The sequence below is a fragment of the Thermobia domestica genome, chromosome 10, assembly GCF_964235325.1.
Source record: "Thermobia domestica chromosome 10, izTheDome1.hap1.1, whole genome shotgun sequence".
NCBI classification, from domain to species: domain Eukaryota; kingdom Metazoa; phylum Arthropoda; class Insecta; order Zygentoma; family Lepismatidae; genus Thermobia; species Thermobia domestica.
In genome coordinates, this window is record NC_137463.1 from 265,705,150 (window position 1) to 265,718,936 (window position 13,787).

General features: G+C 37.3%; 1 protein-coding gene across 1 annotated transcript in view; it reads right to left on the reverse strand.

The window, feature by feature from the left end:
- LOC145663188 (uncharacterized) overlaps positions 1 to 13,787 on the reverse strand; it is a 78,149-nt gene that overhangs the window by 39,348 nt on the left and 25,014 nt on the right. Inside the window, exon 2 of the mRNA XM_081729521.1 lies at positions 5,706 to 7,778. Within this exon, the coding sequence (XP_081585647.1) occupies positions 5,706 to 7,778 (2,073 nt within the window). The remainder of the gene's footprint in view (positions 1 to 5,705; positions 7,779 to 13,787) is intronic.

Here is a 13,787-nt window from a genome sequence, read left to right on the forward strand (position 1 = left end):
ACTTCAACTTTCGGACCCTCATAAATCTATGGTGCTAGTGGTATCAAAGCTGTGGATATTTCTACAGACTCTTTACATGTAATAGTATTCAGCACAAAATTTATGAACCCCCCACTTTATGCCATTCCAAAATACAGTCCCTTCAAAAGTATAATTTTCTGTACTTTTTCTAGTGATTTCATGTATTGGTTTGCAACCCTGCGTATTTATTTAGAAGCAAGAGTGCATGTCCTCTGTTTACTTCAGTCTCTCCTATAAACATTCGTTTTGTTTGATGTTCGTCTGATACGTACGTCCTGAGCAAGTGTAGTTTTCGTAGACGCTTGCAAATGCAAAAAATGGCACTCCACCGACAACAAAGATGGCCGTCATTCGGGAATACTTGTACATACGACAACGTGAATGATGTTATTGGCCTTCTCATACGCAAGGTTCGTCACACTCAAAGTTTTATAATTTTCGGAGATGGTCGAGCAACCACCTCTGGTCTACTTGGTATGGATTGACCCCTATTTATCTTGCGGACATGATTTTGCTGTCACTTTGTAGCGAAATACATCAAGTTTTCACTCAGATAGTACACTAGTTCAGAAACAAGCTACCGCAAGCGCTAACGGCAGTTGGAGCAAAGATGGGAGGCTTTACTGGTACCGAGCATACTAGCTGTGTGTTTTGGTTTGAAGAATCCAAGTCTGCGACAATTGTGTAACGTAATTTTCGTACAAAATATGTTAAAGATTCTCCCAGTAGGCCTACTATTTACCAGTGGGATACTGGATGTTTCGGTAAGACACAAAAATTCTTCAGGTCGTCCTCGTACGCCTGAAGGCGTTGTAGAGCAAATGAGACAAATCTCTGTGAACAGTTCTACAAAATCAGCCCAGTGTGCTTGTTGACAGCTGTGCGTCCCACACATGGGCGTCTCTGGCGGGGGGACAAGGGGGACGCGTCCCCCTAAATATTTTGAAGTACAAAATATTCAATATGTTATTCTAATTTATTTACTAACGACAGAATAACATATAAATAATAATTACGCTATTCGGAATATAATATTCAGGCTATGAAAGGATTATAAGGATTATAACAGACTTGTTAATATACCTCAGGGGTCCGTGAAGGTAATCAGAAAGCTAACAAATGGAATCGAAGATAATAAACAGGTTGGGCATGATAGTACCATTTAAATCACTTTCCTTGATGTCCTCCCCCCAAATTTTACATGCTAGAGACACCAGTGGTCCCACACATGACAGTTTGACGTGTGTTGAGGAAACGGTTGCATTTCAAAGCATACGAATTACAAATGGTGTAGGAATTAGAAGATAATCATAGAATTGCTTGTAAGGAATTTTGTGTGGAAATGCTATATCGAGTTCAGATAGGATTTGTGGCATCACCAATGGAAGGCACATTGAATCTCTTTAGGTATAAGGTAAAATACTTGATGTAAACTACTTTTTGATATACCCTGTATTGAGGAACAAAGGATCAAAATGAAGTTATTTTGCGTGAATAAACATTCTAAAAGGGATATTATAAAATAAATTCATGAAATCCAACAACGTAGTTTGTATATCCATGTATGGGATTGCACTGCCTCTGTTTTGAAGCATGAAATAATACTTGTACACAATTTGATCTTAGGTAGGCAACATTGTAACGTATGGTCTAAATTTGATTTTATTGAACTTGTGACCACATTTACATTTGTTTGAAAATATTGCAAAAAAGAAATCACTAGAGACAAATTTCAGCTATTAGTAGCAGATTTCTAGCTGCGAATTGATATTACATGTACTGTGGTCTTACCTATTAGCGAAAGAATCACTTTTTTGAATTTGTTATATTTTCTTCTTTCTGTTCCTCTTTCATCTTCAATCAAATCTTCTATTAACATATCTAGAAACAAATATTCCCAAACATTGTCCTAAACGCCTTCATTTCCCTTTTAGCCTTCCAAACAATGCTATCAATACATACTGAATGTCCTTTGGAGTTGCTATGTGTGTCCATCTCTGTCGACAGATATCACATTAAAACTGGTAAGAGGTGGGCAGATTCCAAGGACAACTTCTATCTCCTTTCCTAAACCTTTACACAAACCAGGAGTATCAGAAATCAAGCGGTTTTAACCTTGATCCACTAAAGAACGAAAACGTTAACAGGAAGGATGTGGCTAATTTTAAAAAAAAATCAGCATCACAAGAATATTCAGCATTACAAATAACCGGAATGTGTTTATATTTACAAACATCAACCATGTGCATCTTACTACGGATTTCTATAGCTACCCAAACAGCAAGGACATCGACACCACGGGTCATGTGATGACGAAGGAACAATCGCGCTATCGCGTCGCCTGGAGCACCTATATAAATGAGATTTCAGCGACAGGCATCAGCCTGCGACTGGCCACCCCTCCTTTAGCTTTCTTTGGAGCTCTAGGAGATACCTAACTGAAAACCTCTACTTTACTGGGAACTCTAAGTTTCCTGTCTTCCCACTCAGCTTGCTCGAAGCTTTGCTGGGACTTTTAACCTCAGTCACCTATCTTGCTTCAGAGCTCTGTGACGCATAACCTCCACTTTGCTTGCGTAGAGCATTGATTATCCTAAATCCAATCCATCTAGCTTGCTTCGGAGCTGTGTGGAGATCCTTCTCTAGGGCTGCTCGGGCCTTGAGTCACCTCTCTTTATCCGATATTAGAAAATTTACATTATACTAATATTTGTAATATACTGTTTACGGTGGATTTTATAATAAAAGCCGGTAGTGGGAAGAACGATTCCGAACTGTAATTTTACCCTGCCTATTCATACACAAGCAGAACTTTACAACATGCTTTAGTTTCACCCTTGTACTTCTACTAAAAGTGGAAGTGGTAGAAATCTACTACTATTTCCGGTTTGAATATTACATCTCCATAGAGAGAAGACGGTAGTAAGTAACGGTAAATTGCTCTTTGATATGAATTCAACGCTCCAAGAAGAGCATTTATCTCCACATGTATCTCTCCCTGTTCAAATAGGATATGGTAGAAATACTTTGTATGTGATTTCCGGTTGCAGCATTAATCGTCATAGGGCAAAAGCATTAGTAGTTACCGAGCAGCGATTTTCGACAAGAATTCATTATTGCAAGAATAGGACCCATCTCATCTCTTAACCCTTTATTTCAACCGAGAGTGGTAGAAATTAATCGTTTCCGATTTCAACTCGATCACTTTAGAACAAGAACACTAATATCAACGAGTAGTTATTTCCCGAATTAGATTCAGCGTTCTAACAATAGGTTTAGAACCTTAATAAGACGGAAGTGGTTGAAATTATTATTATTTCTGGTTTGCTTTCCATATTAACACCACAGAAGGCATTAGTGTCCACCGATTGATGATCACCTCTACTCTCTAAGACGCCTAGTCTCTGCGAGTTCCTTTTACAACGCCTGATCTCTGAGAGCTCCTTTATTTTTACCAATCTTTAGGACACCTGGTCTCTGCGAGTTCCTTTTACAACGCCTGATCTCTGAGAGCTCCTTCATCCTTACCACTCTCTAGGGCGCCTGGTTTCTGCAAACACCTCACCAGTTCCTAGGACGTCTTGTCACTGAGTTTATCCCCCTCTCTAGAACGCCTGATATCTGAGAGGTATCTACCTACACCTTAGCCGCAAGAGCTTTGGTTCCTGTTGCCTTAAGACCCTTGGTCATTGCGGTCCTACAAATTCACTAGGATACCATCAATATATCTAGAGGAATTTATATTTTATCTGTAATATTTATTACTACTGTATGTAAGAAGAAACCTTTATAATACGATGTGCACTGAGAAAAGTACGTTATCCGGACAGTGGCATATTAATCAAATACACGGAATCCATATGCTTATTACGGAAATCTGTACGGAGCATATGTTATGCATATGCTACGTACGTACTGACTTTTCCCCTGAAATGTTACATCATACCGCTTCAGGATATCTGATATCTAACAGTCTTCCGTACATTATATACGTCAGCTATATGTTATATGCGTCCATCTATATGTGAGAGCCTTACCGCTTATAATATAATTCTTTCTTTCATACAGAAAGTACGTATAGATTGAACACTTATACGGAAAGTATTATAAAACATACGTTTTCAGCTATAAGTTTACTACAGGATGTTACATATATATTCGTACGTTAAGATTAAAAACTACAGTGTTTACGCAGGTAATTTACGTTTTTACGTATGCTACATACGTTTTTACCCTCTGTAATTGAGAAAAGTCCAAATTCTCGTGTACTACCTACTCTAAAGATATAGTTTTACAATAGGTGAAAAATGATAAATAGTGAGAAACGAGACGTTTCGCTATCGATTCAGCATCTCAAGGATCGTCTTGAATCGCTATCCGTGTATTCAAACCAGAAGTGGCACAAAGTTAGAATTTCCAGGTTGAACACTGATCGCTATAAAGTAAGAAATTGCAACAGATAGCGAAACTGTTCACTGATATGTATTTAATATCGCTATATTAGCTTCTCTCTTCACCTTTATGGCTCTAGAAAAATCAGGAGGCATCAATCTCCACCGATTCATCATCACCTCTACTCTCTAGAACACCTGGCTCCTTTATCCTTACCACTCTCTAGAACACCTGGTCTCTGAGAGCTCCTTTATCCTTACCACTCTCTAGAACACCTGGTCTCTGAGAGGTCCTTTATCCTTACCACTCTCTAGAACACCTGGTCTCTGAGAGGTCCTTTATCCTTACCACTCTCTAGAACACCTGGTCTCTGAGAGCTCCTTTATCCTTACCACTCTCTAGAACACCTGGTCTCTGAGAGCTCCTTTATCCTTACCACTCTCTAGAACACCTGGTCTCTGAGAGGTCCTTTATCCTTACCACTCTCTAGAACACCTGGTCTCTGAGAGCTCCTTTATCCTTACCACTCTCTAGAACACCTGGTCTCTGAGAGCTCCTTTATCCTTATCACTCTCTAGAACACCTGGTCTCTGAGAATTCCTTTTGCTAGGACGCCTGGTCTCTGCGTACACCTCACCACTCCCTAGGACGTCTGGAAATCTGCTACAACTTCCGCTTTCAATTCCGATCCTTCGAAGCAAGAACTGTATTAGATAACGATAACTTTTTGTCATATGAATTCGTCGTCTTAAGAACAACTTGCACCTCCCATCTTATTTATCTATTTCAAAGAGAACCCATAGCTCTATCACCCGTTTCAAAATGGATCTGCGTAGTTTAGAAGCCTGCTGTGATTTCAGAAAGTGAAACATTACTCACTTGTTAAATTGACTCTAATATTATTCGTCTTTACCAAGTTTTTTTGTTAAACTTTATGCAATGCTTTCAGTTTCATCTAGTTCGTTTTCTCTTTCCGTCTCCATACCCACATTTTGTGCTCTTCGAAAATCTCTCACCACTCTTAAATACCTTTGTTAACTATTAATGAACTACAGCAAGTAATTACGTCCATACAGCACAACTTCATTAGGACGATTATGTAGCAATTGCCTGAACTCAAAACCTTTACATGGCTAAGATTGATTCTATGAGATCATCGGAACAAAATGAGTCAAGAGATTAGAGACTCAAATAAATGAAGAAATAAAGAAAGAAAAGATAACGATTAAATAAATTAAAGATAATGAGAAAAGTGCAATTAACATTATATGTGATTAACACACGATACTTACGGACTGTGGTCTTTCCAGTACTTGCAGTCCAGGTACATATTTTTGGTTTCTTCTTGAGTTACGTTGCGTTGTAGTCTTTACACTTGTACCTTTCTCTGTAGTCTGTGAAGTAGTCGATTTGTCTTCTGGAGCATCTGTATCTGATTTTATCGTGCTAACACTATCTGTTGTTATTGAAATGCTGGTGGTTTCTTGCGTTGTCGCAGCGCTGGTGGTGGTTTCGAGATTTGTTTGTCCACCACTGTTCGTTGGCGCAGTCTCTGATGTGCTTCCTTCCGTCGTTTTAGTTGTAGTTGCACCTGAGGTTGACCTTGCTGTTGAAGTTTCTAGCTTTACCAATCGTGCAATGTACGGTACAGAATTTCTTACCGGAGGATCTACTCTCATTTTTCGACCATGATATTTAATTGTACGGATCACACCTTTTGTTTCAGTGAAGTTTGACATTGCTGTATGGTCTGATCCGAAGCTTCGAAGAGCACTTTTCATTGTTGTCGACGAAGAATCTGATTGCAAATTCTGAGAATCAGGTTTTTCTGTTGTAACAGTTGGCGGCGTTACTGGCGATGCATCTTTTCTTAAATTAGGGGCGTTTTCAGTAGTTGAGGTTGATGTGGTTGTAATACTAGTACTTTCTGCTCTCAACATTCGAGCTGCAGCTTCGGCAGGTTCTTTATCAGCCTCTGAACTTGCTTCTTCTTCCGAGGTAGTTGTGGCTTCTGAAATTGTTGTTGTTTTAGAAGTCGTGCTCTTGCTGATCTTTCTTGGAGTGTTAGTTGGTTTTCGTTTTCCAGTTTGCATCATTCGAGCGGCGGGTTCAGTAGGCTCTTGTTCACCAGCTGGGGATGATTGTCCATCTTCAAGAGATGCTACGGTGGTTGAACTGGCAGAAGTAGAAACTGTTGTAGTCTTCTCCACTGGAGATTTAGTTGTGTTTGGTTTCTTATTTCGCATCATTCGAGCGACGGGTTCAGTAGGCTCTTGTTCACCAGCTGGGGATGATTGTCCATCTTCAAGAGATGCTACGGTGGTTGAACTGGCAGAAGTAGAAACTGTTGTAGTCTTCTCCGCTTGAGGTTTAGTTGTGTTTGGTTTCTTATTTCTCATCATTCGAGCGGCGGGTTCAGTAGATTCTTGTTCACCAGCTGAGGATGATTGTCCATCTTCAAGAGATGCTACGGTGGTTGAACTGGCAGAAGTAGAAACTGTTGTAGTCTTCTCCACTGGAGATTTAGTTGTGTTTGGTTTCCTTTTTCGCATCATTCGAGCGGCAGATTCAGTAGAAGGGGATGATTGACCATCTTCAGAGGACGTTGTGGTTATTGAACTGACAAAATTAGAAGCTTCGGAAATTTTCTTCCTTGGAGGATTAGTTGTTTTTGCTTGCCCCTTTCGTATCTTTCTAAGACTGGCTTCAGTTGCCTCTGAAGTTGGTTCTTCACTCTCTGTGGATCCTGTGGATGTCGTACTTTCAGTGGTAGTCTTCGAAGGAGATTTCGTTATCTTCTCCTTTCCCTTCCGAAGAACTCCCTCAGTGATTTCAGTAGAAACTGCTTGATCTGAGGTTGATTCTTCATCCTCAGCGGATCCTCTGGATGTTGTACTTTGGGTGGTAATAGCTTTAGTTCCTTTCTCCTTCCCTTTCCTAAGAGCTCTCTCAGTGGTTTCAGTTGAATCTACTTTGTCATCTGTAGTCGATTCTTCACTCTTCAAGGAAAGTGTGTTTGCGTCGGTTGTAGTGGTTTCCTTTGTTGAAGGTTCAGTTGGTTTTACCTTTACTTTTCGCATTGTTCTTTCACCGCTTTCAGTAGATTGTTCTCCGTCTTCTGAAGAAAATTGTTCTTCCTCAGAAGATGCTACAGTTGTTGAGGTCACCCTAGTAACAACTTTGGTATTTTTCGACAGATTTTTAGTTGTTTTTGGCTGTTCCTTTCGCATAGTTTCTCCACCAGTTTCAGTCGTCGTTTCGCCTTCTGAAGTTGAGTGGACATCCTGAGCAAAAGTTGTGGCTGTGGTCGTGCGTTTTGCTTGTACTTTAGCCGCTGTTTTACCTTTGGAGTAAGCATTGTAAACCTGTAAAACAAAACAAAGGTTAGGTTAACAGAAATTTATGTATTTCTACTAATAAACAAGATTTAAAATTATTTGTCACGGAACATTTAGAAGATCGTTATTAAGTTTTGATTTGGCTGGTAATATATATTAAATGCACAGTGAATGACAACTTTCTTTCCATAAGCACTTAAAATACTGACAAACTTTGATCGAAAATGCGTACAACTTTAGTGCTGAAAGCGGTAAAAGAAACAAAGAGAACATGATTTTGTAAGATTTCAGACAGAGATATCTGGAAAATCTTTCTTCAACTTTTCAGTGACTTTCACGCATTTATTCTGATAAAAACTCGTAGTTATCTTTCAGTTCAATGCTTTGACGCACACAAATGCAAATAACTAACGAGAAAGAAAATTTAAGATTTAGAAATAAGATACGGAGAGAAGAGGGAATCAGGTTTGTTAGATTCGGATTAGGAGTTAGATTTCTGGGCTGTCGGAATTTAAGGCCATTTAGCCCGTCACCTGTATTAGGAATGAAGTCCATCTCCCATCACACTATCCGATGAAAGAGAAATTAAAGAAAGGATTGATGAAGGAAGGAATCGGCCTGGGACCTATATATTAGGTACCATCCCGGCATTTGCCTAGTGTGAATGAGGGAAACTCAGGAAAAAACCTCACTTAAAATGATTGGCCTGCAAAAGTTGTTACACTTTTAAGATCAAGTGCCCCCACCGCCATGTTTCTTAGAATTCATTAGCTGTCTCAGAGATACTCTGCATGTGTATGACGATGCTTTTCGTTTAATTTACGTTTAATTTACGTTTAATTTACGTTTTTCGTTTCGTTTAATTTCGTTTAATGTATGACGATGCTTTTAATTACGTTTTTCGTTTCCAGATCACATCGCATCTATTCGAACCACTTGGGTCATGGATTTGTCCAAGTTGCCTGGTGTTGTGCGTCATAGTTTTGCCTGTTTCTCTAGTATTGGGGTTACGGGTTACGAAGTTCGTGAGACATTCCATCACTGGGTCCACTGCATTCAATAAATTTGTGAAACTTAAATACAAACTTTGATAGTCTATAACTTGAGAAGATCTAGGTCTCGACTTCACCAACTTTGAAAATGAAATCTAACGTCCCACGATTATGCACTTTAGACTAAGGGAATGAATAATTAAAGTAAGTGAATGATCATAGAGGAATTAGTAGAATGAGAATGTGGGAGGAAAAGGAAGTATTCTCAGAAAATCCACGAATATAATGTTGACCATCACAAACTTACTTGGCCGGGATCGAGCCAGAGACCCAGAGCATGACAGGTAATTATACGAAGCCACGTGGAATGCCAAACTCAAAGAAGACGAGAAAAGTAGAGAAAAAGCATTCAAAATAAAGTAAAAGAGACAGAATTTAAAATTTAGTGGCTTACGTAATTAATTTTACTTAATTACGTATTTAATTTTAACGGAAAACTTAAAAATCTAGATATATGGATCGAATCCTATAAAATAACTTATTTCTATGAAGCAATGAGAGAAAAAATTAGATATTCTGAAGAATTAGTTATCTTCCCTCCATGAACAGGAGCATTGTTTTGTTCGATGGTAAAACAAATTCGGTTTCCGAACCTTGCCAGATTTTCAATTGCTCCCTGTCCCCTCTTAAATACTCCAAGGCACTTCCATATAGCAATGGCAGTGTCTCCAAAATCTTCAACTGATCATGACTATTGACACCTTTTTCATAACATGTAGATAAAAACTTTATTAGACAGCTCTACGGTAAAATCTTCCATTTCAGATCGGTATATACGTACACTGAGAAAATTCAGCTATCCGGACAGCGATATATTGTACAAATATACAGAATCTTTATGTTTACTACAGAAATCAGCTTGGAGCATACATTATCCATATGGTATGTACACGAGCAAAGGTTTATTCACACTTCCATTTTTCATATCCTGCAAGTTAGACAACCAACAATACTACTAGGGTTTGTTGGCTGAGAACTACACGAGGCGTTCTACAAGTGCTCTAGTTGGTTTGAAAAATGTCAGTGTAGCAAATTAAAAAACATCCATGCCTCTGCGACGAAAAAAATCAGTTAGAAAACACCGTTCAGTATCTACAGAGTGATTGATATCATGAGAGAGTTAAAGATAAAATTTATTTAACCTTAGATACACCAAGGAAAAATCAATGTTAGTCAAATATTCATTTTATTTCACAGGTTACAGTATTTTGTAAAATCTCTTAATGTTTTACATTATTTGTTTCAACATTACCTTCACTTTTGTTAGTTATCAGTTTTGATATCTCTACTAAAACTTTACGAAAAAAATCAGATCGAGATGTTTTAACTCCCAACTTTGTTTTGCGAGAATATTTCTTTTATCAGCAAAACCATCGTTTTTTTATTTTTTAAATGTGTTATTATCATCATTCATTTACATAATAAACCTAAAAAGAATTTTTCTGGAGCTATGTTACTGGTTTCCAGTGTGCTCGGAAAATGAATAAAAAAGAGAAAACGAAAAAGAAATTCAACGGAAAAAGGAGAAGAAAAAGACAATTTAAGAATGTAAAATACAGTTCAATTTTCGAAAACCATTCCATCAATAGAAAACAAGTCATATCTCTAAAATATGACAAATAGTCATATTTTGTGTGCTAATAACATGAGTTTGTGTAATGTAATCCCCAATTAATAATACAAGCATGCTTTTATTAGAAGCATATACGATACCAAAAGAATGCAAGTTCTCCCTTGTAATACACCGTAATACATAATTCACTATCTCTTGCTATATTATATCAACAACTGTAATTTCGAAAAGGAAAATAAATAAAAATTAACTAAAACATAATCAAATACGGATATTGACGAATGTTTAGGATAATATTTCAATTAAAGATATCTCCACTCTCTCTTTCTCTCGGTTAACATGTGCATGATTTTTGCATCTCATCTCTAGATGGAGAACTTTGAGCAAAGAGAAGTCAGCATACACCCTGCAAGAACAAATTAAATGTAAAAGTATTAACTTGACTTTGAGTAGACTTCAACCCATGATCCCCGGATTTCTAACCTAGTGCCTATAACACCTCGACTATTATTTCACTACTGCTGAAGTCTCCCAACTTAAGAGTTCAGTCATGAAATAATGGTCGGAGGGAGAAAGAATGGAAACAGAACTTTGATTTGCAATAAATAAATAAATAAAAGTAAATAAATAAAAATAACAGAAATAAACAGAAAGTTTCGGTTTGCCGAATGAAGGCTTAAGTAGCCAAGTCTCTGTTAGGACAACTCGTTTGAAGAAATCTTGAGTGTGACACAATATTTCTTTTATACCATAGAAACCTGTGTATTTTGGTAGGTATTTAATTAATTGCGCTGAAATCTAAAACAATCGTCTTGTGTGGTAAAATAATACATTATCTGTCAAAAATATTTTTGTCGCGGGTCTGCATTGTTTAATCCTTCCTGGAATCTAATTTATGAATAATCATTCCATATAATACGCATCCACTTCGTAATTTTATTGTTTAACTTTTTTAAATTATGGCCTTTTTCAGGTCTTTTATAGACTTTCACTCAATCAGCTATTTCGTCAAGACTATCTGTCGTAGGATCATGGTTCATACCTCGTTTTGTTTCTAATAAACCAGTGTTTCCCACTGCATCCATCAAATTTCCCTAATGTGTACCAAATGCGGTAAATTCCCGCTCAAAGTGGGAAAAAGAGATTTTCTTAAAAATCCTTTTCTACATCGAATATCTCCCCTTTGGTACAGGACACGATCATGCGAATGCTACTAAAAAGGTTTCATTCTGAAGAGAATGAGATACAAAGAGTGGTCCTGGGATGAATAGTTTTGATGCTACAGCCAATTTACATATTTTCCCTTGATAATACATTTTTAGTCAATTTCTATAGTATCAGCTTCATCATCAAGACTTCATTGTGGGAACATGAATTGTATATCATTCTCTTCGACTTAAATCAACCTTTCAAACGATGCTACTCGCATGTGTGTTTCGTGTATCATAGTGGAGAAAATTCCCGAAAATAGAAATTTTTTAGAATAAGTCTCATTTCCCTCGATTTTGGGCTCCTCTAGCGATCCACTTTGTTAACGCACAGAGCCCCCAAAAATCTCAAACATACTACATACCATACGTATGTAATAACTATGCGAAGTTTAAATGTTATATATTCAAAACTAAGGGAGGGAAAATATTAACCGTGTGCAAACAATAGCAACTTTGCTCTATGTGAGAAAAGGAAAACAGATTTTTAAATAAAAATTACCTGACTCATCCCTAATTATCGTAGAAACGATTGGTACGTCATTTTGTTTGGCGTAAGGCATCCTTTCCAACGGTACTACTTGCATGTCTCTATCATGTACCATAGTGGAGAAAATGCCCGAAAAAGGGATTTTTTTTAGAAAAAATCCGTTTCCCCTTTTCCCTTTTTCGGGAGTTTTCTCCACTATGGTACATGATAGAGACATGCAAGTAGTACCGTTGGAAAGGATGCCTTACGCCAAACAAAATGACGTACCAATCGTTTCTGCGATAATTATGGTGGAGTTAAGAAATTTTTATATAAAAATCAGTTTTCTTTTTCTCATATACAGGAAAGTTTCTATTGTTTCCATATGGGGAAATATTTTTCCTCCGTTAGTTTTGAACATATAACATTGAAACTTCGTACAGTCATTACATATAGTATGTAATATGTTTGAGATTTATTTTTTGGGCCTTGTGCGTTGACACAGGGGCCGGGCAGAGGGGTACGAGATCGTGTGAAAAGGGATTTTTTCTCAAAAATTTCATTTTTTTGGAAATTTTCTCCACTATGGTACACGAAACAGACATGCGAGTAGTACGGTTTGAAAGGCTGGTTCATGGCAAAGAAAACGAGGTACGTAGCATGATTTTAGGATAAATAATAATGTGTCGGATTTTATGAAAAAACTTCTAAAATTTACGCTTTTTAAAAACCCATCCTCCATGTTTGTGACGTCCCTGCCTCTAGGCAGAGGACACGAGACTGCAAAATTCCCATAAAATATGTTCTATGATGCTTTTATGCTTGAATAAATACAACAAAACCGGTTTAAAAACTTTACTAGAGACTTATAAAGCTAATTCCGAAGGTAGTTGCCATATAATTTAAAAGGGTTAGCAAAGCTATTCAAGTAGCAAATATGAATAAAATAGTTATTTACATTTGTTTTATTATTGCAGTTTAGACAACAAGCTGTAAAAATAAAAAAGTCAGAACAAATTTTCATACTTAGCACTTAACGTTAATACAAAAAAGTATTACAATTAGTCCGAGATATTAGTTTTGTTACTCAAATTTCTGCTGTGTATTGTTGGATGCATACGTTCGTGAGACTTCGTTTCTCGCTCGCTGACTGTTAGTGTTGTAACACACGACGAGTCGATATAAGTTTGTGTACTGTGCGATTATCTTAGTGGGATATTGCATTTATTAGTGTCTTCTAGATCTTCATATATTTGTTTCTTCGAGTGATTTTTGTAGTCGTTCTACGACGAAAATTCAACATGAGTTGTTTGCGTGAAAATACCTTACATATAAATTTTGCTCAAGTAAGTCAAAAGCCTACTTCAATTTTTGTCCATGAATGAATAAGAAACACGTTCAAATTAACAATAGATCAAATACCTAGCATTGAAATGAATTATATCAAGAAACAACTGTATATAAAGTTAGTCAGTAAGGTGTTGTGTGAACGAATTCTCTCTCCTACTCATGGTGAAGTCAAATTCACCGATAGTGACAAGGAACATTTACTTCCTATTGATCTCGCTGAGAACCGTCTTACCATTGAGTAAGACGGTTCTCAGGTGTCATTGGTGTCATTGTGCCCCATGGAACTTAGTAATCAACAGTTAACACGAGTGTTTTCTTAGTATGGTGAAATACAGTCAATCCTAGAAGAACAGTATTCTGCGGATCATGCATATGTCACAAGTA